We start from the raw sequence: 22,263 nt of genomic DNA, 5'->3' as shown, positions 1-22,263 counted from the left end.
GAATTGTACGTGCATTTTCTGATTTTTTATATTTTTTTTCTTCCGGCTAATCCAGGAGAGGGTTAGCACTTAAGTGGCTTTTACTGTAACAAGAAAATGAAAATTTTTCCTTCCGAATAACTTTTTGATCATTTGGTACCTATTTTATGTGGGAAATGTGCCTAAATATTTTTGGCCAGGTTTTAGACCACTGTGGGTCGTTAAAATTTTCTGCTTGTTAGTCAGTCGTATGGTACTTCACTTTATTTCTAACTGTTATTGCTGTTTTTTTTTGCCAATCCGTCCCAATCCTTTTCAGCAGAGGCAATCGCCTTTGCTCTTTTTAGGGCGGAACCACTGGCTTCAATCCACTGCTCGACTGTTGTTTTTTTTTTTTTTTTGTGTATTCTGTGAAAATAATTTTATTACATTATAATAGCAATAGCTCAGGGGATTTAGTCAAAATATGGGCATGAAATCGCATTTTTCGCGGGACAAAATTTTTTTCATGAAAAGTGTTCGGGTGGTTGTCCTTATCATAAAAGTCAATTTGTTGGGATAATTGGAGGTTGGGAACAGCCGCCATCTTGGAAAAGAGATTGGTATCGTTTTTATTGAATAGCTCCATTTTGTATTCATTTTAACAAAAAATGTTAAAGGTAAGACTTATTTACAATAAAATTATCTAAGAAATGATATACAAAACAATTCCGTGAGTTGATTAAATAAAATTTTATAGTTGGTCAAAGTGCGGGTTTGTATCGCAAGGTTGGGACAAAATGACATTTTTTCATATATCTTAGGAACTTTTGATTTGTTTGGATAATTCTTCATGAATGAATTGTAGTACTTATAATTACCTATAAAATGAGCCCACAATCGTTATTGTCACCATGGTATTGTAGAAGTAATCTAACTCCGAAACTCTCCATGTACTAGTCAAAAGTAAGAAAAAAGCTGTTTTTTTGCTAGTAGGCCGAGAAAATTTTGGGAGTAGAGGTATATCCAAAATATAAGTACGCAGTTTTGCAGCCATACGCGTGTTAATGTCGATTTCGAAGGTCTGACAACTCTAATTTTGTGCTTTATACGGTTTTTGGGGGGTTAAATAACGTAAGTTTTCCAGTTAATGTGAATGGGCTAAATTTATACTATTTGAAATTATAAATATACAAGCTGATGCTCTATTATTTTTCCTAAATCTGGACACCTAAATCTTGGCTATGAGGTTAATAGAACTCACGATATAAGCTTTTTTAACTAACCATATCAGGCTTTTCAATTCAAATAAACAAACAAAAATCTAAACAAAAAAAGCTTCTAAAACATAATCGTATAAACGGCTTATATATAGTTCTATTGGTCACATCCTCAAGATTGGGGTGTTCAGATTTAGGAAAAATAATAGAGCATCAGCTTGTATATTTATAATTTCAAATAGTATAAATTTAGCCCATTCACATTAACTGGAAAACTTACGTTATTTACCCCCCCAAAAACCGTATAAAGCACAAAATTAGAGTTGTCAGACCTTTGAAATCGACATTAACACGCATATGGCTGCAAAACTGCGTACTTATATTTTGGTTATACCTCTACTCCCAAAATTTTCTTTTTTCTTACTTTTGACTAGTACATGGAGAGATTCGGAGTTAGATTACTTCTACAATACGATGGCGACAATAACGATTGTGGGCTCATTTTATAGGTAATTATAAGTACTACAATTCATTCATGAAGAATTATCCAAACAAATCAAAAGTTCGTCAGATATATGAAAAAATGTCATTTTGTCCCAACCTTGCGATACAAACCCGCACTTTGACCAACTATAAAATTTTATTTAATCAACTCACGGAATTGTTTTGTATATCATTTCTTAGATAATTTTATTGTAAATAAGTCTTACCTTTGTCATTTTTTGTTAAAATGAATAACAATGGAGCTATTCAATAAAAACGATACCAATCTCTTTTCCAAGATGGCGGCTGTTCCCAACCTCCAATTATCCCAACAAATTGACTTTTATGATAAGGACAACCACCCGAACACATTCCATGAAAAAAATTTTGTCCCGCGAAAAATGCGATTTAAATTACTAATTTCCCTGGGCTACAAAGTATTTATTAATGATAGTTTTTTGATATTATGTTACATAAAGAAATAATTTGTAGCAAATTTGAAAAAAAAATTCACTCTATTTATTGGGTCTTAAAATAAAACATATCGATTTTCATCATTTCCGTCGATTTTCGTCAAATTACGGAAATGATTTCAATGCTTTTTATCATAATACATTTATTTATTTATTTATTTATTCATTTATTCTACGATACAAAATCAACAGATTTGAAAATATAAATTCTAAGTTCTTGAATTACAAATTCTTAAAAACATTTCTGTTTAAACTTATATCTAGATTATAGTAAGCTTCATTAAAAAACTTTATGTCGTCTGCGAATAAGAGACATTTGCAGAATTTTAGAATGTTAGACACATCATTTATATATAAAAGATAGATAGGAGGACCCAGATGGCTTCCTTCAGGAACACCAGAGGTAACTTGAATCCTATTGGAACAGATGTCGTCAATGACTACAAATTGGTTACGACCATATAAATATGAACCGAACCAACTCAGCAATGACCCATTAATTCCATTGGACTCAAGTTTTCTTATGAACACTTTTAAGTTGACCCTGCTGAATGCCTTTGTAAAATCCGTGTAAACTGTATGAATTTGTTTATTTTCTTCTAAAGAGTTAATACAGAAGTTCGTAAATTCAACTTAATTTGAGACAGTAGATCTGCCCTTCCAAAACCCATGTTGGGAACTACACACAAGACCATATATAAGATTGATAAATATTAGTGATGGGAACTATCGAATAAAAACTATCAAACTATCGATAGTTGTAAAATATTCATTCATTCGATAGTTTTTAATCATTTATTTATTTAGTTACTATTTTCATTCGAATAGTTTTTTTCATTCGATAGTTTAGTTACTATTTTCATTCGAATAGTTTTTTTATACGATAGTTTTGTCATTAAAATAGTTTTTTTTTTTATTTGATAGTATTTTCTTTTGAACAATATTCTTATTCGATAGTTTTCTCATTCGAATAGATTTTTTTTGTACGATAGTTTTTTCATTCAAATAGTTTAGTCACTATTTTCATTCGAATAGTTTTTCATTCGATAGTTTTTTCATTCAAATAGTTTTCTAAACGTTAGTTTTTTCATTCAAATAATTTTCTAAAACGAAAGTTTTTTTCATTTGAATAGTTTTCTTAAACGATAGTTTTTTCATTTGAATAGTTATCTTAAACGATAGTTTTTTCATTTGAATAGTTTTTTATACGATAGTTTTTATTCGATAGTTTATTCGATAGTCTGTTCAATAGTTTTTATTCGATAGTTTTATTCGATAGTTTTTATTCGAATGAATAAATGAATGAATGAACTATTCGATAGTCCAAATCATTCAGTTACTAACTATCGATAGTTCAAATCATTTGATAGTTCCCATCACTAATAAATATATCTTTGACAAGACAATCTAACATCTTTGGAACGATAGAAAGTTTAGAAATTGGCCTATAATTTTTTACCTCATCTTTTTTCCCAGATTTATACACAGGCGTTATTACCGATATTTTCCACTCTTCTAAGAAAATTCCAGAAGACAACGATTGGTTGAATAGCTCAGTTAATGGAACACAAAGTAGGTATATCAGCACATTGACGTAAAACTATGGGATAAAATCCTAAAATATCAGGCTTATGACTGGGTTCTAATTCTTTAAGCAGTTTTAGCACATCAGCTAGATCAATTTTTAAGGCTGAATGTTCAATTATAGATGGAATAGATTTAAGATAGTCATCATTTACCTCACCAGTACACGTAGAATTATATATACCTTGAAAGTAATAAGCAAACATATTAGCGATTTCATTAGGATCACTTGAAAATCTCTGATTAAAATGCATTGTCGCAGGAAAACCTACACTTTTGCGCTTTGAGTTAATAAAATTCCAGAACTGTTTTGGATTAGATTTAAGATAAGATTCAATTGATTGAACATAATTGCAATACAGGAACTTATAAAGGAATACAAACTCTTTCCTTAAACGACAGAAATTCATTAAAATTCTTTAAAGATCACTCGCCGAACAATTAAATATCACGTGAATAAAATTTATCATTTCCGTGCAAAGTCTATAAATACAAGACCAAATTCGTAACAGTCGCGATTTTTAATAATCAATTTATTAATTTATTTACATAAACAATTGAATGTACAACAGTTTTTTTAGAGAGGAACTTAAATTTCTTCTTAATTCCGAAATTAATTAAAATAATTATTTATTCTACTTTCGTCTAATAGGCTATTGATTATGTAGTTTAGAAAGGAACTAAGACGTTCACGGGTTTTTATTGCAGGAATCGTTCAATGGGTTATAAAAGAAGATAAAACTGCGGAGTGCTATTAAATGAGAGGGTGGAAACTGAAGATAGGGGTGCAAAAGCCCCCTTTTTGGTTTTTTCAATATACCTCGTAAACCAAGCAAAATTTTGATATATTGTACATACAACTTTTTGTAGAGAATTAAATTTCCAATTGGAATAATGTTTTTTAAAAATTGAAAAAAAAATTTCCATACCAAAATAGTCGAAACAATCATAAAAAAAATATCAAAAAAATCGGTTTTTTGAGTTTTTTTGCTTTTTTAGTTGTACATTTTTTTTGGGTTAAGATAGACATACACATTGCTCCAAAGAAAAAAAGAAGATTAAATTTCCTTCAAAATGCTGTACTCACTAAATTTTTTCATTGAAAATTGACCGAAGTATGGCCATTTTAATCTATCTTTTTTTCGCATTTTTAGTTTTACTTAAGTAAAACAGAAACATTTGAGGGGAAAGTACGATTACTTAAGCACCAAGAACTGATAATGAGATTTTGTAGAGGGGTTAAATACAATCATTATTTACTATGGGAGGGAGGGTCAATGTCCCCCCGTTTTGGAAAGAGGGGCAATTTTCTAAAAAAAATACTTAAAATTAAAAAAAATTATTAAAAAACAACGGCAACACTTACAGTTTTGATTGATACTTTTTTCAAAAGCTAGAATTATAAACTTAATTTTTATTTTAAAATGAAGTTATTTTAATCAATTCTTTTTGAAATACCCGACTTCAAAGTCAAAACTTGTAAAAAAAATGTTTAAAAAGCACATTGAGTACAATTTTCACAAAGACTGTGAACTTCAATAGGACAAAGTAAACTGCCTTAATTGATTTCTTATCAAATCATGAAAATCATAATGTTCCTATGCCTTCTACTTTTTGAGAAAATTGAAAAATAGACAAAATACTTTCTTTATCGGAATCACTCGTTTATTTCAAAAAGAATTGATTAAAATAACTTAATTTTATAATTAATATTAAGATTATAATTCTAGCTTTTGAAAAAAGTATCAATCAAAACTGTAAGTGTTGCCGTTGTTTTTTAAAATTTTTTTTAATTTTAAGTATTTTTTTTAGAAAATTGCCCCTCCCTCCAAAACGGGGGGACATTGACCCTCCCTCCCATAGTAAACAATGATTGTATTTAACCCCTCTACAAAATCTCATTATCAGTTCTTCGTGCTTAAGTAATCGTACTTTCCCCTCAAATGTTTCTGTTTTACTTAAGTAAAACTAAAAATGCGAAAAAAAAGATAGATTAAAATGGCCATACTTCGGTCAATTTTCAATGAAAAAATTTAGTGAGTACAGCATTTTGAAGGAAATTTAATCTTCTTTTTTTCTTTGGAGCAATGTGTATGTCTATCTCAACCCAAAAAAAATGTACAACTAAAAAAGCAAAAAAACTCAAAAAACCGATTTTTTTGATATTTTTTTTATGATTGTTTCGACTATTTTGGTATGGAAATTTTTTTTTCAATTTTTAAAAAACATTATTCCAATTGGAAATTTAATTCTCTACAAAAAGTTGTATGTACAATATATCAAAATTTTGCTTGGTTTACGAGGTATATTGAAAAAACCAAAAAGGGGGCTTTTGCACCCCTATCTTCAGTTTCCACCCTCTCATTTAATAGCACTCCGCGGTTTTATCTTCTTTTATAACCCATTGAACGATTCCTGCAATAAAAACCCGTGAACGTCTTAGTTCCTTATTACCCTGTTTTTTTCGACATAATCAATAGCCTATATAGTCCAGTAATTTTAGGTTTTATCTGCGGAAAAATTCCTACTGGGCTGAATTTTGGTATACAGCTTAATGAAGGCTTTGTTATGAAGATGTGAAAAATCGACATTGATATCGTGTCCGCGTTAAGAGTTATAGGGGTCAAAAGGTCACAAAAACTGGTTTTTCACGATTTTCAGCAAACCGGTAAGTCTTATCAAAAAACTTTCAATGCAAGAATTGTAGACCAGATTATTATATATAAAAAGTGTCATGACACTTTTTTTCCTAAGACCCACCGTTTCTTAGGTATAACGATTCAAAAATTTTGAAGTTTAGTTGTAATCGTCATAATCCTATTCCTGAAAAAAAAACTCCTAACTGAAAAGTTCCTGAAATTTCATTATTTTTTTAGCTTGAATTTCGTTCCTCAACTGTTAAGAATATGGGGAAACCAAACAAAAATGGAAATTTTCGCCATTTTTCCGATTGGGGCCCTTCTCCCGAAACCATTTCCCTGGGAATTTTTGTTTAGAATATGTCTGAAAATATACAGGGTGTGCAATAGAGAATGGACAACCCTAAAACGGCTTATAGCTACACTTATGATTGTTCTAAAAACAGATAGAAAAAAGTTCTATCGCAACCAGTTCATAAAATATGGACTTTTTTTCGTTCAGTGTATTTTAAATTTTATCATCTTATGTTTTCGTTCACTACAACCACGAATGAATGAATTTTATTTATTTCTTTTTTTTATAATTTTCTACAATAATTGGATGAGTACATAAACACTTTAAAAATTTCATAGCTATTGCACATTTTCGTAAAAAAAAATTTGAAATCTGTTTTTTGATGCAAAATGTAAAAAAAGTATTTTATGAAAAATTTTAAACACCTGTGTTATAAAATAAATGTATAGAAACCTAGGTGGCCAACTTTCTTAAAAATATTCTGGTATAAGGAGAATATTTTTAAGAAAGATGGCCACCTAGGTTTCTATAGATTTATTTTAAAACACAGGTGTTTAAAATTTTTCATAAAATACTTTTTTTACATTTTGCATCAAAAAACAGATTTCAAAATTTTTTTTTACAAAAATGTGCAATAGCTGTGCAGTTTTTAAAGCGTTTATGTACTCATAAAATTATTGTAGAAAATTATAAAAAAAAGAAATAAATAAAATTCATTCATTCGTGGTTGTAGTGAACGAAAACATAAGATGATAAAATTTTAAATACACTGAACGAAAAAAAGCCAATATTTTATGAACTGGTTGCGATAGAACTTTTTTCTATCTGTTTTTAGAACAGTCATAAGTGTAGCTATCAGCCGTTTTAGGGTTGTCCATTCTTTATCGGACACCCTGTATATATTCAGACCTATTCTAAACAAAAATTCTCAAGGAAATGGTTTCGGGAGAAGGGCCCCTATCGGAAAAATGGTGAAAATTTCCATTTTTTTTTTGCTTTCCCTATATTCTTAACCATTGAAGAACGAAATCCAAGCTAAAAAATAATTAAATTTCAGGAACTTTTCAGTTAGGAGTTTTTTTTTCAGGAATAGGATTATGACGATTACAACTAAACTTCAACTTTTTGAATCGTTATACCTAAGAAACGGTGGGTCTTAGGAAAAAAAGTGTCATGACACTTTTTATATATAATAATCTGGTCTACAATTCTTGCATTGAAATTTTTTTGATAAGACTTACCGTTTTGCTGAAAATCATGAAAAACCAGTTTTTGTGACCTTTTGACCCCTATAACTCTTAACGCGGACACGATATCAATGTCGATTTTTCACATCTTCATAACAAAGCCGTCATTAAGCTGTATACCAAAATTCAGCCCAGTAGGAATTTTTCCGCAGATTGGGCTTAAAAATGACTAAAATGACTGGGCTAATAAGAGAAATCTATTGTTATAAAATTCATGAATACAAAAAAAAACAGAATATTTTTTTCCATAAGAGATTTGGCGTTTGTAGGTGTTAATTCATGTTTGCATTTTGTAGACACATTGCACCACAATACAAAAAAAAAAGTTTTTTAGGATATGCAGAATTTGTAGAGTATTATGTTTGTATGTAGGTACGGTACATCTATCTAGATTTTATCCACTGGTTGAACATTTGATTGTATGCAAATGTTTCATTTCCGCACAAATTGGTTTTTGCTTGTACATATGCGTCAACTAAAAATAAACATAACAACAACAAAAACAACAACAAAAAACAAAGTCAAAAATCGATAAAACATAAAATATTTGTATGTATGTATTTTGTAGTTATGGACATGGAGGTTGGTATGTTTCCTCTACATAAATCTGGTTTCTTGAATTGAATGAAAAAGGAGATAAATGTAGGTACCTGCATATTATAATGTGTGGGTGTAGTAAGTGTAGGTGTTTCATCTTAATTTTCCATATCCTTCTCTTAAAGAGAATATAATATTGTGTGTGTATTTTCAATATTTATAAAGGTAAAATGTTTGAAAATAATATAAAAAGGAATAAATTACCTACCTAGGTTGAAAAATGTAAATTCATGTTATGATTTATTTATACAGCATTTTAAATACTGATTCTTTTCCATTTAAACCATTTGAAATTTAAGATAAATATTTAATTCTTTACTTAACATTACTTCCCCTTCCAATTTTTTAACATCTTTTTTGACATTATTTTAGCTCAATTTGTGATTTAAATCTGTCCTTCCTTTTGTACAATATAAAATATTGTAAAAGATTTCAGCATAAAGATTATTTTTTTAACGTTAAACGTTTTCCTAATCAGTACGATTATTTATATATTACATCAAATTTACAGTGTTATAGGAGTCTAATAGGAGCGTTATTCTACTATCATAATCTCTCATATCATTTGCATGTGCCTTTCCCATAAACACGACACGCGAATTTAAAACTAAAACAAGAAAAAAGAAAAAAGTGTGAGAAAATAACAAGAACAACTAACACCAGAGATACCCAAAGGAGATGGGAAACTTTCGTACGTTTTACCCCCCAAAACCCATTTGTTTATTTCGTGTTGTTGTAATCTCTCTTGTATTCGTGAATAAATGTGAAAAACACACATAGTGTAGCCACGGTGTTTTTACGCACACCTAAGCAAAAATGTACGATTTTTCACGCATACTTAGCCAAAAATGTCTATTTTTTCACGCATACTTATCCAAAAATGTCTAAAGCAGCTTGTAGGCAAACCCGTATGACGTCAGAAGTTTCTCATCTCTTTTGGGTATCTCTGACTAACACCTTTCAATTATTGCAGTGTCAGATTAGCAAAGGCCACTGAGTAAAAACTTTTATGCAAACAAAAACTCATTCGTTTTATTGAAATTTGATGAAAGAAAATGACATTAAAATGCATTCATCGTGAAATCGCAAAAATTGATTTGTCTGCACTCTCCACAATGGCTTCTATATATTTTTTTGTTTATATTTATATTTTTACTCATAAAAGAAATCAAACACCAGCCGCAGGTATGTCAAGTATGATGGGAAAGGAAATAAAATAAATTAAAAAAAGAGGCTCGTTTTGCATTTACGTAAAATCGAGACCAATTATTATAAACACGCTTAACTCACAATACTTTTAAGTACATTCTTTGTAGACTCGTATTACATAATATAGATTATTTTATGTGTAACAACAGCACGTGTTGATTCAATACTTTTTGTCTTTATAAAAAAAAAAGCTAGAAGAGATTATTATTTTGTTTGCATGTAAAAGGTTAGATAGAAATTGTTGACTAATCTAGAGAACCAGTGCACTGGGTTGATACCATTACAGTTTTACCCCTTCTATGGGTTCTATATAAAAAAAAAAATAAAAGTTTGAAAGTCCGTCAACACTCCCTTGAGGTGTGTCTTTTTTTGATACCTCAATATTTGTTAACACTAGGTCAAAATAGTTACTTGTTATACTTTAAAAAAAGTGTAACCCCAAGAGTTCTGAATTTATTCCATTCTCCAAACATGACCGAGGTTAACATTCTTAACTACATACCTTTTATTTTGTTGTTTTCATTTCAAAACCAGAATTTTGAAGTCAGAATTTTTACCCCCTCCCATTAAGTAGAATTAGCCAGTTTTCACTCTAAAGTGGCTATTTGATTGTTGAGAATGACACGTTTTTGTTCGAGTTGGAGTAAAATATTCGCATTGATACAATTTTTTTTTTTTTGAAATTTGAACCTTTATTATTAAAATCCTAAACATTAAAAATTGCATTACATTTACTAAAAAATCTACTCATGCCCTTCTGCCCTAATAGATGGGAATTGCATTGATTTCGTTGCAAATGCGTTCCATTGAAAATCACTCTAAAACTACTAGTTTCACCTTCAAAAAGATGGAGCTAGTTTATATGAAACACAAAAGATATTTATTTATCACAAATAATTTATTTACCTAATCCAAATAATTTTTTAACCCTCTGTCGGCACACGAGTGCGAATTTGGCACGACAAAAATGAAAAAATTACAATTTTTCAAAAAAGTGGGTGCAAAAAAGTCTCTTTATAATGGTGTAAATACATTTTTTTTTTAATTGTGAAAACAATATTCGAATTCCTCGGAAAATTCTACATCAATTTCATATAAGTTTTCTCTATAAAATATGAGACATAAAAAAGTTCTAGCGACTAATGAAAAGTAGAAGCCAAATTCGCACATGTCACAAAAAAGAGGTGTGCCTACAGAGGGTTAACGCTATATTTTTGGTCGCTGAGAGGAAACCTACTAAGAAAATATGAACACATTTAATGAGAAATCATAAATGTGAGAATCAATTTCAATTGGGGTTACTGTACAAAAATTATTTTATCTCAAAGTCCAAACCCGAAACGAAAAAAAAAATTTGCCCATGCCTTAATTTTGAGGTTTGAAAACAAAAAACTCACAGGATTTTTTTTTATTTTCACACCTCAAACTTTTGTCTCAAAATTTTTTCGAGATTTTTATTTGATTTAAGTTGACGTACAGTTTTACTTAAATTATTATTTTATAACAAAAATTTGGAGAGTAGTTAAAAAGCAGAATTTTAACCCGTGCACTACCTATATCCTCAGAACCAATTAAGACTTTCCTAAACGAGAATTTTCTTTATTTTTCAAAAAATTTTGAATCCAAAAAAACCTAGAAACTGTAATAATATTAACGATATAATAAATAAACTTGACAATGTAAAACCGTATGTTCATTACATATATTTCTATTTATATAACATTCAAAATATTACTTCAATAGCTTAATAATAGTAATTGCAAGAAACTTTGCTTATCAATGGAATTGATCCCAATAATAAATCTCAACACTTCAAAGGCAACATTATTTCACATTAAGCGAAAAATCAAATTTAGGTTATCTAAGTAAATGACTAACAACCTTCATTAATATATTGAATTATATGCTATTTTGTACACTTTAGATAAAGGTTCTATCACAAATTTCATAGTAATGAAAACATTTCTACGATTCTCACTAAGAACAGATAATAATTTTCGTGATTAGACAGTTTCCGATTATATTTTTATAGAATCAGTTATTAAATTTTATCATATTTTTTTTTTCAACAAAAAAATTATTTTTCTTTTTAATAAACAAATTTATATTTTCTCTTTTCAGACCAATGTGGGATGCCCTCTTAAAATCGGTTCGTTGTGAAATAATTAGCTTCTCGCGCAATGATCAAATTGATGCTTATGTTTTAAGGTAAATTAATCATCTACTCAACAATTTATTTTGTCAAATTGTAGGCTATGTATCATTGTACTATTATAAACCCAATGTGTCTGTCTATTACACATTAGCGAGATACATATAAAATATCTCATCTTAAACTAAGCAAATTTATCTAAGCTATTTTTAAATAAAACTGACGGATGTTAATATGATGACCTTTTCGATAATTTAAAATGTGTATATATAGGGTTTATATTTAAATTTCTATCTTCACTCTTGTTGTACGAAGAGAAACGCATCTTCTTCCGATCCGATGCCAAAATTTTACAGACTTTATTTTTTTTTTTTTTTGTCATCAAAAACATTTAAGTGCGTCAGGTATATACAAAGTTGTTTGCCAAAATCTTATGTTTTGCTATGATTTTAAAAATATAAAAAAAAAACATAAATTTAGCAAAAGTTTATTTTTTGTTTGCTACGGTCGAAGACCGGGGAAGTGAAATTAAATTATATGTTATTTGCCATTGACATCATCCTTTTGCAAAGAGAAAAAAGAAAACAAATAAATTTTCTTAGAAAAGTTTGTTTTTCGCGAAATTGTTTGAATAAGTTTTTTTGTTTATTTTAAAAACCTCAGGTCATTTTTCAACTTTTTTTTTAAATAGATTCACTTTCACTAAAAAATCAACTCATACTCATTTTAGCGAGAGCAGCATGTTTGTTTCCAAACGTCGTTGGATATTGAAGACTTGTGGCAATACAACTCCATTGCAATGTCTTGAACCACTTTTAGAGATGGCCGAAGAAATTGGTTATACTGATGTGGAAGATCTTTTTTACTCGAGAAAGAATTTCAAACGTCCTGAATTGCAGGTAAGTCTTAAATTTGTTTCCTTTTTTTCTTCTCTTTAATGTATTTTACTTATTTTTCTTAAGATTTCTCCCCATCGTGGTTTCGACGAAGAAGTAGCACTCTTGGATTCAATTTTTGACGATGGTAGAGCCTATTGTTTGGGTTCGGTTAATCGTGAATGTTGGTATTTATACACATTGAGCCGTGGCCGTGGGGGAGGAGGAGGAGGAGGAGTAGGTGACAACAGAATTTCCAGATGCATTCAAGATTCACATAATATGCCCGATCCAGATCAAACTATTGAAATATTAATGACCGAATTAGATCCACAAGTAATGGCAATATTTTCTAAGGACGAATGCTCAAGTGGAATTGAAGCCACTGAAGTGAGTCATACAATTAATTACATATTTTTTATAATCATTAGGTACAGTTTTTCCTCTAAGTATTTGTGTACAAGAAGGTATAAAGAGTTTAAAGTATCTACCATCTACAATCTACATCCATTTCAATTTATAGTGGAAACTAGAGTTTCTCCAATTAAGTTCATTAATCTTGTTTTAAATGGGAAACCATTTGATGAACGCACAACAGGGAAGGTGAATGTTAAGCAATGAAATTAACACAGTAACCTTTATAAATAGTAAAGGTCAAGAAAAAATGTATCACACTTATTTGAACACTTTGAAGAATGGGATGTATTAAAGTTCAAATTATGTAAGCAAATTACTATAAGAGAATTAAGTAATGAATACTTGTTCTTGATTTAACCCTCTATAAAAACTGGAACTGAAACTTTCGATTTTGTAGGTACATACATATATATATATCGAAAACATTTATTTCAATGATGCATATCAAATATTCGATATTCTAAAATAACCTACCAATTAATGCTTTTTTCAATAATTCAGTTCTATACCTCTTCTAAATATTCAATGACAACATTAATTTGTGCCCTAACCCTGAAACAGGAAGGGTTGTAGTGTTATAATTTTTGTTAAAGTACAAGTTAAGCTAACAAAGTAATTTTGGGGTTTCCATAACCAGGAAATAATTGTATGTATTTTTGGAAACTTAGGTCAAACGAATTGCTCTTGCTTACAACAAGATCACGTGTAAAGGTGATATTCGAGATAAACAAAAATAATTGAAAAAAAAAACGCTATCAACTTTTTCTATTAAATACAGGGACAAATTTCAAGTTATGTTAGTGAAAAATAACAATTTGACTTCATTAGTTACAAACGGCGACACTTTATGCAAGTACCAAGAAAAGATTCCTTATTATATGCCCTTATCGCTAGAAACTTAATTTTAGTTTTTTTGCAATAGAAAATATGAATCCAATATTAAAAACCCAAAAATTGTAAAATATATAATAAAATCTTGTGTAATTGGGCTTAGAGAGAGACTTTTTCATTGAACCTCGAAGAAACGTTCCACCCGCATTTTTTTTAGTTTAAGCTTGGAAACTTCAGAAGAATTCCACATGAGCATGAAAGAAAAATAAATCCACAATAATCAAAATGGTGCTAAGATAAGCAATGACAACATTCACTTATGATTGCTTAAAAAATGTAACCTTTGATGAAAGCTGAGCGAAAATATTTCGAAAGGAAAAAAATAATAATGTTTATGTTGAATCGGGCTTTTTTGGTCACTTCCTATTGTGTACATGCAGATAAAAATTTTTATTTCATACTTTTTCCCTACGTTTCGTGGTACATCCGAGCTTACCTCCAGCTGAAAAAAAAATAATATTTTGGTTTCTAACCGTACACTTTTAATATCAATTAGCAAGTGTTGTCCGACGCCTGTTTTCTATGCCTTACCCAACATACCTAACCTAGCCTTAAAACGTATGTAGAAAAAATATAGAGGCTATGAAATCCTTTTTTCGTTTTCCCAATCACTTTAACTCCCATACTATCTTTTTAGTCTGAAAAGTTATTAAGATTTTATTTTTGTTTTTCTTTCAGCGAGCCGGAATACATAAACTCATTCCAGGAATGGTAATTGACGATTATCTCTTTGATCCGTGTGGTTATTCCATGAATGGTATAGCCAAAAATGTAAGATACATTTATTTTCATTTTAAACAAAATTGTAAATACATAAATTATTTTCTTTCTATCTTTGATTTGCGTAAAATAAACATAAAAAGATTTCCGGAAATTATCCTCAAGTAAGTGGAGTTGTAAAAAAACTATTTGGCTTTTTTTTTATTTTTTTGAATTTGCGCGAGTTTTTTTTATTTAATTTTTTTGAATATTTGTAAGTTAAAAAATAATATTTAATTAGTTTCTTGTTTTTTTTTTCTTATTCAAGGGTTGCTACATGACAATTCATATAACACCAGAGCCAGACTTCTCATACGTTAGCTTTGAAAGTAACGTTGCATCATCTAATTACTCTGATTTGATCTCTCGTGTTATAAATACATTCCAGCCTGGAAAATTTGTTGTGACTATTTTTGCTAATAAGGTAAGAATGCTTCATTAACTTTTCAATTAAAAGTTTTTATTTATTATTTTTTTTTTTTTTTCTTGTTGCAGTCTTCTCCAGCATATACAGCTTTTCGTGAAATTGATAACGCTTCGCATTTGGCCGAATGGAAACGTCGTGACATTCAATATTGCCGTTTCCCAACTTACGATTTGACCTATGCACACTACTGCAAATTCCCCAGCTGAGGGTTACAGGTTAAACCTTGCCTAGTTGGCGGGGTTAAAACCAACCATCATTCTCCCCCATCGTCGCCATTAACTTCTACAATTAAAACAACAACAACTCCAACTCCAATTTCCACTTCATCAGTATTCTCTACACCATTCTCCACTCCAAAACACTGTGCAATTCCCCACAAATTCAGCAATTTGATCTTCAGCTCATCCATTGCCGATGAAAGCACAAAATTAAAACTGCAACAACATCAGCATTCATGCAATGCTCTATCAGTTGCTCTTGTTGCAACATCAACAACATCTAAAACATCATCAAAATTGAGAAAATCTCCACCACCACCATCAAATAATCATCGGATTGATTCATTAAAACGTATCGACAGCCTACTTATTGGAACTCTCTTGCTACTACAAATATACTCTTGGATATTCTACATAGATTTGGATGAATACTCTCCGTTGGTTCTATTCTCGTGGTGGCGCAATAAGATCTCTTGAAATTGCCTAAGGCAATTACAACGTTTGATCATCATTTAATAATTATTGAGTATTTTAATTGCATTGCAAATGAAGTACTGCAGCACCACAAAAACAAACAAATACAACAACAACAACAAAATATACAACAACATCATCAGTTTCGTCTCTTACTCTTACTATTATAAAATATTTACTCTTAATATAAAAACCAAAACAACAACAACAAAAACAAATTTTAACTTAAATTTGAAAAAACTAATTTTCAAAAATAGTATTAATTGTTTTTTATTAAAATTAAATTTTGTTGCATCTCAATTGGATTCGAATTTAAAAAAATATATGAAAAGAAGATTCATAATTTTGTGGAATTTAGTTAAAAATTATATAATTTTGACAAATTTAATTTATAACGGTAAGAGAATGAGATAGCGAAAGTCTCCTTGCGCCCGTTAAATGCGTTTTATTTATAGAATTTTTTTTTTGTTTACTTTTCTTATTATTTTTTCAATTTTTTTTTTTTTATTAATTTTTGTTATATTTCCTAGTGGTTGGAAATATAAGCATGTAAAATTATGTGAAGTTAATTTTGTATGAATTCTTATTTTTTTGTCAAACTTATTATATAAAAAAAAAAAACAAAATAATGTATACAAAACACAAATACAAAAAAAATTGTAAACTATTGTATTTTTTTTTTTTTGTTCTCTTAATAAAATATTGATTTTTTTGATAGAATTGTTAATCTATCTACACAAACTTTCTTGTTTTTTTTTATTTTTGTTTTTCCTTTTTTATTTTCCCAGGGCGCAAGGGATATTGAAAAAATATATAAATGTAAAAATGGAATGTAAGTCAATAGATTAGAAAAAAAAAAAAAAGAATTTATTTAAAACTTTATTTTTTTTGTGCGTACAGAAAGTTAGAAATGTGTTTAACACACTTACATAGATAATACAAAAAAGTAAACAAAAAAAAAAAAATCTATTGATGTAAGTTATTTAAATGAGTGAAGTATTGTTTAAAATTAAGATTTATTTAAATGGCAAACATCTATTCAGCTGGCAGATTGAATACACACATGCATCCTTGAGTAGAATTTAGGAAATATTTACAATTTAAAAGCACTTTGGAGATTTTTATTGTTTTGAGGGTATTCAAGACTTACAAATGTTTTCGAAGGCCTCTTTCTGTAACCCAAGCACCAAACTTTAAAGTCAACTTGCACTGATTAATGAAACGAAAATATAAAAAATTCAATCCAATATTAAAAATAAAGAGAAAATAAAATCGTTTTTATCATTTACTAGCTGAACCGGCAGATGTCCTGTTTTCTTGTTAGATGGCTAATGACCATGATTTAAATGAATAGTAGAATTGCCAAATATAAATTGAAAATGCATTTTATGACAGCATTTTTTTAGATAAGCTTCCCCGATCTGTTATTTACAGAAATATAAAATTTTCTGAGAGCACAATTATAAAAAGAACAGTATATCTACTCAAAAGTTGGTACTACCCAGGGTTGCCTACATTTAAGATATCTAGTTTCCAGGAAGTGTAGAAATGGACTAAAAGTTGACCCTATGCAGGCTAAGCAACCCTATCCTGTTCAACAGGGAATCAAATACACTTTTATCTGAGAAAAGAACAAATTAAATAATGGATGCATGGAGTATATTTTCCACAATTTCTGGATATTGAAATTCTTAAAAGTAGGCAACCCTGTATAGACAGAAAAAAAGTCATAGCAGTTATTACGTTTTCAAGATATTATTAAAATTCGCAATCTATTTTTTGGAAGTCAGGATGTTAAAAGTTAGTGTCTAATAGCCTAATCGGAGCATACAAATACGATAAAACGGAAATGTTTTGACGATTCCTGTCTCTTTCTCGGCCCTATCAAGATATCCTAGGAAAATTCTCCGATTTCATATGAATCATTCTTTGAGGTTTGCTTTCGACAGGTAAAAACTTTCCGATTCGTATGATATCAGACACATTTCCCCTTCGAGGTATCCATTTCGAATAACGCCTCAGAGAAATCTTATGATTAAATGTCATCATCGGAATGCAACTATTAGAACACTTTTAATTTCCTCCAAAGTATCCCGTTATAGTTAGGGATTTGTTTACGAAAATTCATACCGAAAACTACAAAAATCTTAATGTTTAAAAGGCTATCTGTTTGAATAGACATTAAAAAGAATACGGTTTAGACGGTTTGTGCTTCACTCGTACAAAATCTATTTGTTTTCCAGAAATGCTCCACGATCCCGAATGCCAGCAAAAATTTTGCATAGGAAAAATATTACGCATACACCATGGTGACCATTTAAATTTAAAATTCTGCATTCATAGTTTTTTCTAACCTTCCATTGAAAGCATCTGAATCTTCTTATAACAACTAAAAAAATTGCACCGTAAAATGCTTTTAATAAACTTTACAAATATTAAATAAATATTTTAATGTTGGATGGATGGTATAAACAAGTTTTATTTTTAAGTGTAGATTTTTTCTCTTCAAGGAGAAGAAGAAGTTTGACTTATCGTTGGTATATAATTTCTATTTCTCGTTTTCATGCGAATGTAAGAAACGCTTATGCAAAAAAGAATATTCGACACACGAATTAAAAGACATTATTTTTTTGTTCTAAACACAAAATCATACAATGGTGAGGTGGAAATTTTCAATTTACGTGTTATTGTAAAATTCAACTGTCTTCTTAAAAGATTACACGCTAAAATTGTGTGTTAGTTAATCATTTATCAGAGCACAAACTTCCTTGTTTTCAAAATATTGCCAAAAAGTAATTGAAATCTAACAAAAACATTTCGGGAACGTTTTCAAAAACGTCAAAAAATAGATCATTTGATCAAATACGACTAGGGGACATATTCAAAGTTTTATCTTAAACCGTGACTTTCATTTGTTGTGCATTCTCAAAACAAATTTTTTTAATTATAAGGCGTGTTTTAATAAAATTTTGAATATGAATATCAAAAGTAAAAGGAATTGAAGCGTTCCCGAAATGATATTGGGACATTGATGTCCTTTTTGCCCAATTTTTTTATTTTTATAAGAATTTATAAGAATTTCTTTAACGTTGCCTTATGAAATTCCAAGGACGACGTTAAAAAGTTTTTTTTTTATTTAGTTTTCCAGCGACAAAAATTTTGTTTAAAAGCTTAAATCTGTCTATTTTTTTTAGAAAGTACTCAATCAACTGTGCCAGATCTAGACGGCTAGGTCAACTTATTTAAACCAAGACAAAAGCTTACAAAAACTATTTTTCTTTAATAAATGTTTACTATAATTTCTATGAAAACAAAAATGCCATTGTTAATCCTGCCGTTTTATTTAATTTGCAGTGCTATTTTTTTTTAGATTTGTATATTATGTATTATTTATACCATCTGAATTTAAAGCAACTTAAATTTATACTTACACAAAAAAAATATTTTTCTGACTAATGAAATTGTTAACGTAAAAAAGAAATACGAAAACTCAAATATTGTCGTTATAAAACTCATATTAAGAAAATACAAAAAAAAAATATAAATAAAAAGAAAATTCAATACAAAAAAAAAAAAACAAGTATTTAATAAATCAACTTAAAATAATTATCGTAACATCCAATAAAGTTTAATTATTCCTACTCAAGTGTATTTAGGAATTTTTTAGTTCTTTATGACATGTTTAGTAGGAACTCGTACTAAGGAATACGAAGAAAAAGATGGCTAACGAGAAAAGGATACATTAACTAGAAATAAGAAAAATTACTCTTTATGCAGGTGCTGAAATGCAAAAAAAATGTCTCCTAAAATTAAGATTGATTACAATCAAGAATTTAAATTAAAATAAAAGAAAACAAATTATTAAAAAAAATGTTGATTTAACTCATTATTATTATTACCTATTAAATTTTCTTAGAGATTTATTGAATTAATAGAATTAAAATTAAGACAAAACTGTTTTTTTTTTTTTCTTTATTCAATTTCAAGTAAACAGATGTGTACTGAATGCGATTACAAAATATGATATGATAAAAAATTCCGGTGATAATGTTTAGAATGTAATGATTTTTTTTTTTTTTTTTTTTTTGTTACATATTTTAGTGGATATTAATGTAATAAGAAAAAGAAAATCTTACAAAACAATAAAACGTTAAATTATTATTTATTGAAAAAATAAAATATAAAATAAGACTCTATTTATTAAATCAAAAAAAAATTACTTAAATATTGTCATAATGTATTATTAATGTTGTAATATTGAATGAATATCAAATAAATAAATATTAAAACATAAATTTAGATGTATTTTGTTTACTGTAATGGCAGAACTACAAAATTAGATCCGTATATACGCAAAATTTAAAAATGCAGCTATTTCCAATTCCACACGTCTAGTTTCAATTGCGTTCGCAAAGACGAGCTTCCTGATTCCGTGAAATAATGCCGAGAGAAGTAACGACGAATTCCAAAATTCGGCATCATTTCACATTCGGCCTTTTTCAAAACCCGAGTCCGAGTTCGACTGAGAAATAAGGCCGATTGTAAGAAAGTAAGAAAAAAAGCAGACGCAAGCCCAGATAAAATAAGCTATTTTTTTTTTAATTTAAAAGAGATACACTTCATGTTTATAAGGCCCAAATGTATTAAGGATGGCCCCAAATTCAATTTGGGAATTATGTCCCTCCCTTGGAGGCATACATACCAAATAAAAATGTTGGGTCTCATGTTCCTCCTAATTTATTCATTAGCCTTGATAAGTTTCTAGAAGTGATAAAAAATAAGACATTTCAATACAAAACTGACTGTAGTGGATTACCTACATAAAAAATTTCTTTAGCTCCATCTAGGGATGGGAAAAACCGGCTGGTTTTTTTTTTTGCTTCGCCTAACCGGTTTTTTTGTTCTCCCTGTTTAAACCGTTTTTTTCGAAAAAAAACCGAAAAAAAACGGGCTGAAAAAAAAACGACGAACAAAAAAAGACCCGACGAGACAAAAAAACTGAAAACCCTCAAAACTTTCATTCCCTCTCTCAATTAACCATATTATTATAAATTTTCATTCATATTCAGCTTAAAAAATTCCTCAAAACTCCTACTAAGAATGAATTAAGAACTCTTGTAACGAAATCAAACTAAAATAAGCTTTGCTGGATTTTTCTTCGAAAAGTTTTTTTGCTCAGGGCTGTAATTGCAGTATTTGTACTTAGTTTTGAAACTCCGTACTGCCATCCGGCAAAAACAGGAAAAGTATACTGCTTTTTTCCAAATACACTAGCCCAAAAAATTAAGGGAACAAAAAAAAAAAAAAGATTTTCGAAAGGCTGTATACCTCAATAAAAAATGATCGTATCATGACAAAACAAAAAGCGTGGGAAAGCTACATTCTTCTAGTTGGATTTTTTAACTAAATATTTTATTTCGAATCGTAAAATAGCAAAATCTTTGAAACTGTCCACAAACCAAAATTTTCCATTTTTTTTTTTGTTTTTACTTTAATTTACTTTAGTTTTAGTTTTCTTTGTTACAAAAAATGTTTTCTTATTTTTAAGATCAATTTAAAAAAGCTATCAAAATAAGCATCTTTCCGATTTTTTAGAAAATGTACCGCTTTTTTATATCTATGGGTGATAAGATCAAACTGAGGCTTAGTTATTGAAACTTTAGATACCTGAAATTAACCTGCAAAGTTACAGATTTATTCATCAAACAGTTTTTCTGTTGTGAGGGTTTGAACTTTTGAGATTAAATAAAACATCATATCTCTCTGCAGCTCTAAATGACTTAATTCTAATCACTTTTTATGAGCAAAATCAAATTTTTTTGAGTTTATTTGAACATTTTATTAATAAATATCGTTTAAATCACTTTTTTATGAGCAAAATCAAATTTTTTTGAGTTTATTTGAACATTTTATTAATAAATATCGTTTAAATCACTTTTTTATGAGCAAAATCAAATTTTTTTGAGTTTATTTGAACATTTTATTAATAAATATCGTTTAAATTTTAGATAGGTAAACCAAAGAAAAATCAAAAATTTTCAAAATTAGGAATAATATACAAAAATGGTATGAAAAAAGTTTTTTTTTTCAAAATTTAACTCTATGTATTTTGTTTGTTTTTTTTTTTTTTTTTTTGAACACAGATTTTAAATTCTTTTTGTTCAAATAAGAAAAACTAGGCAAATATACCCTATAAAATAAAAACAACTCATAACATCCCTGCATAAATCCATTTGTTTTGGCTTTTGGAATGCAAAAGCAAATATAAGCACCGGTGTAGTAAAACAGAGACAAATGCAATCAACTTTGCTTGAGAAAGCAGGATAGTCCTATTCCATCCCAACA

General features: G+C 28.9%; 1 protein-coding gene across 3 annotated transcripts in view; it reads left to right on the top strand.

Moving 5' to 3' along the window:
- Positions 1-17,028, top strand: part of LOC129905373 (S-adenosylmethionine decarboxylase proenzyme) — a 36,411-nt gene extending 19,383 nt beyond the window's left edge. For 2 of the 3 annotated variants that reach the window (XM_055980846.1, XM_055980847.1), the window contains 7 exons: positions 11,827-11,913; positions 12,588-12,756; positions 12,820-13,122; positions 14,719-14,811; positions 14,904-14,924; positions 15,068-15,223; positions 15,295-17,028. In XM_055980846.1, coding sequence (XP_055836821.1) covers positions 11,827-11,913; positions 12,588-12,756; positions 12,820-13,122; positions 14,719-14,811; positions 14,904-14,924; positions 15,068-15,223; positions 15,295-15,432 — 967 coding nt within the window. In that variant the 3' untranslated portion in view covers positions 15,433-17,028. The remainder of the gene's footprint in view (positions 1-11,826; positions 11,914-12,587; positions 12,757-12,819; positions 13,123-14,718; positions 14,812-14,903; positions 14,925-15,067; positions 15,224-15,294) is intronic. The other variant, XM_055980848.1, reaches the window with a different exon arrangement.
- The last annotated feature ends 5,235 nt before the right edge of the window (positions 17,029-22,263 follow it).

Source organism: Episyrphus balteatus, chromosome 1, assembly GCF_945859705.1.
Source record: "Episyrphus balteatus chromosome 1, idEpiBalt1.1, whole genome shotgun sequence".
In the NCBI taxonomy this organism is placed as follows: domain Eukaryota; kingdom Metazoa; phylum Arthropoda; class Insecta; order Diptera; family Syrphidae; genus Episyrphus; species Episyrphus balteatus.
Note: the sequence above shows the minus strand (reverse complement) of the source record. Positions and strands in the feature narration are given on the sequence as shown.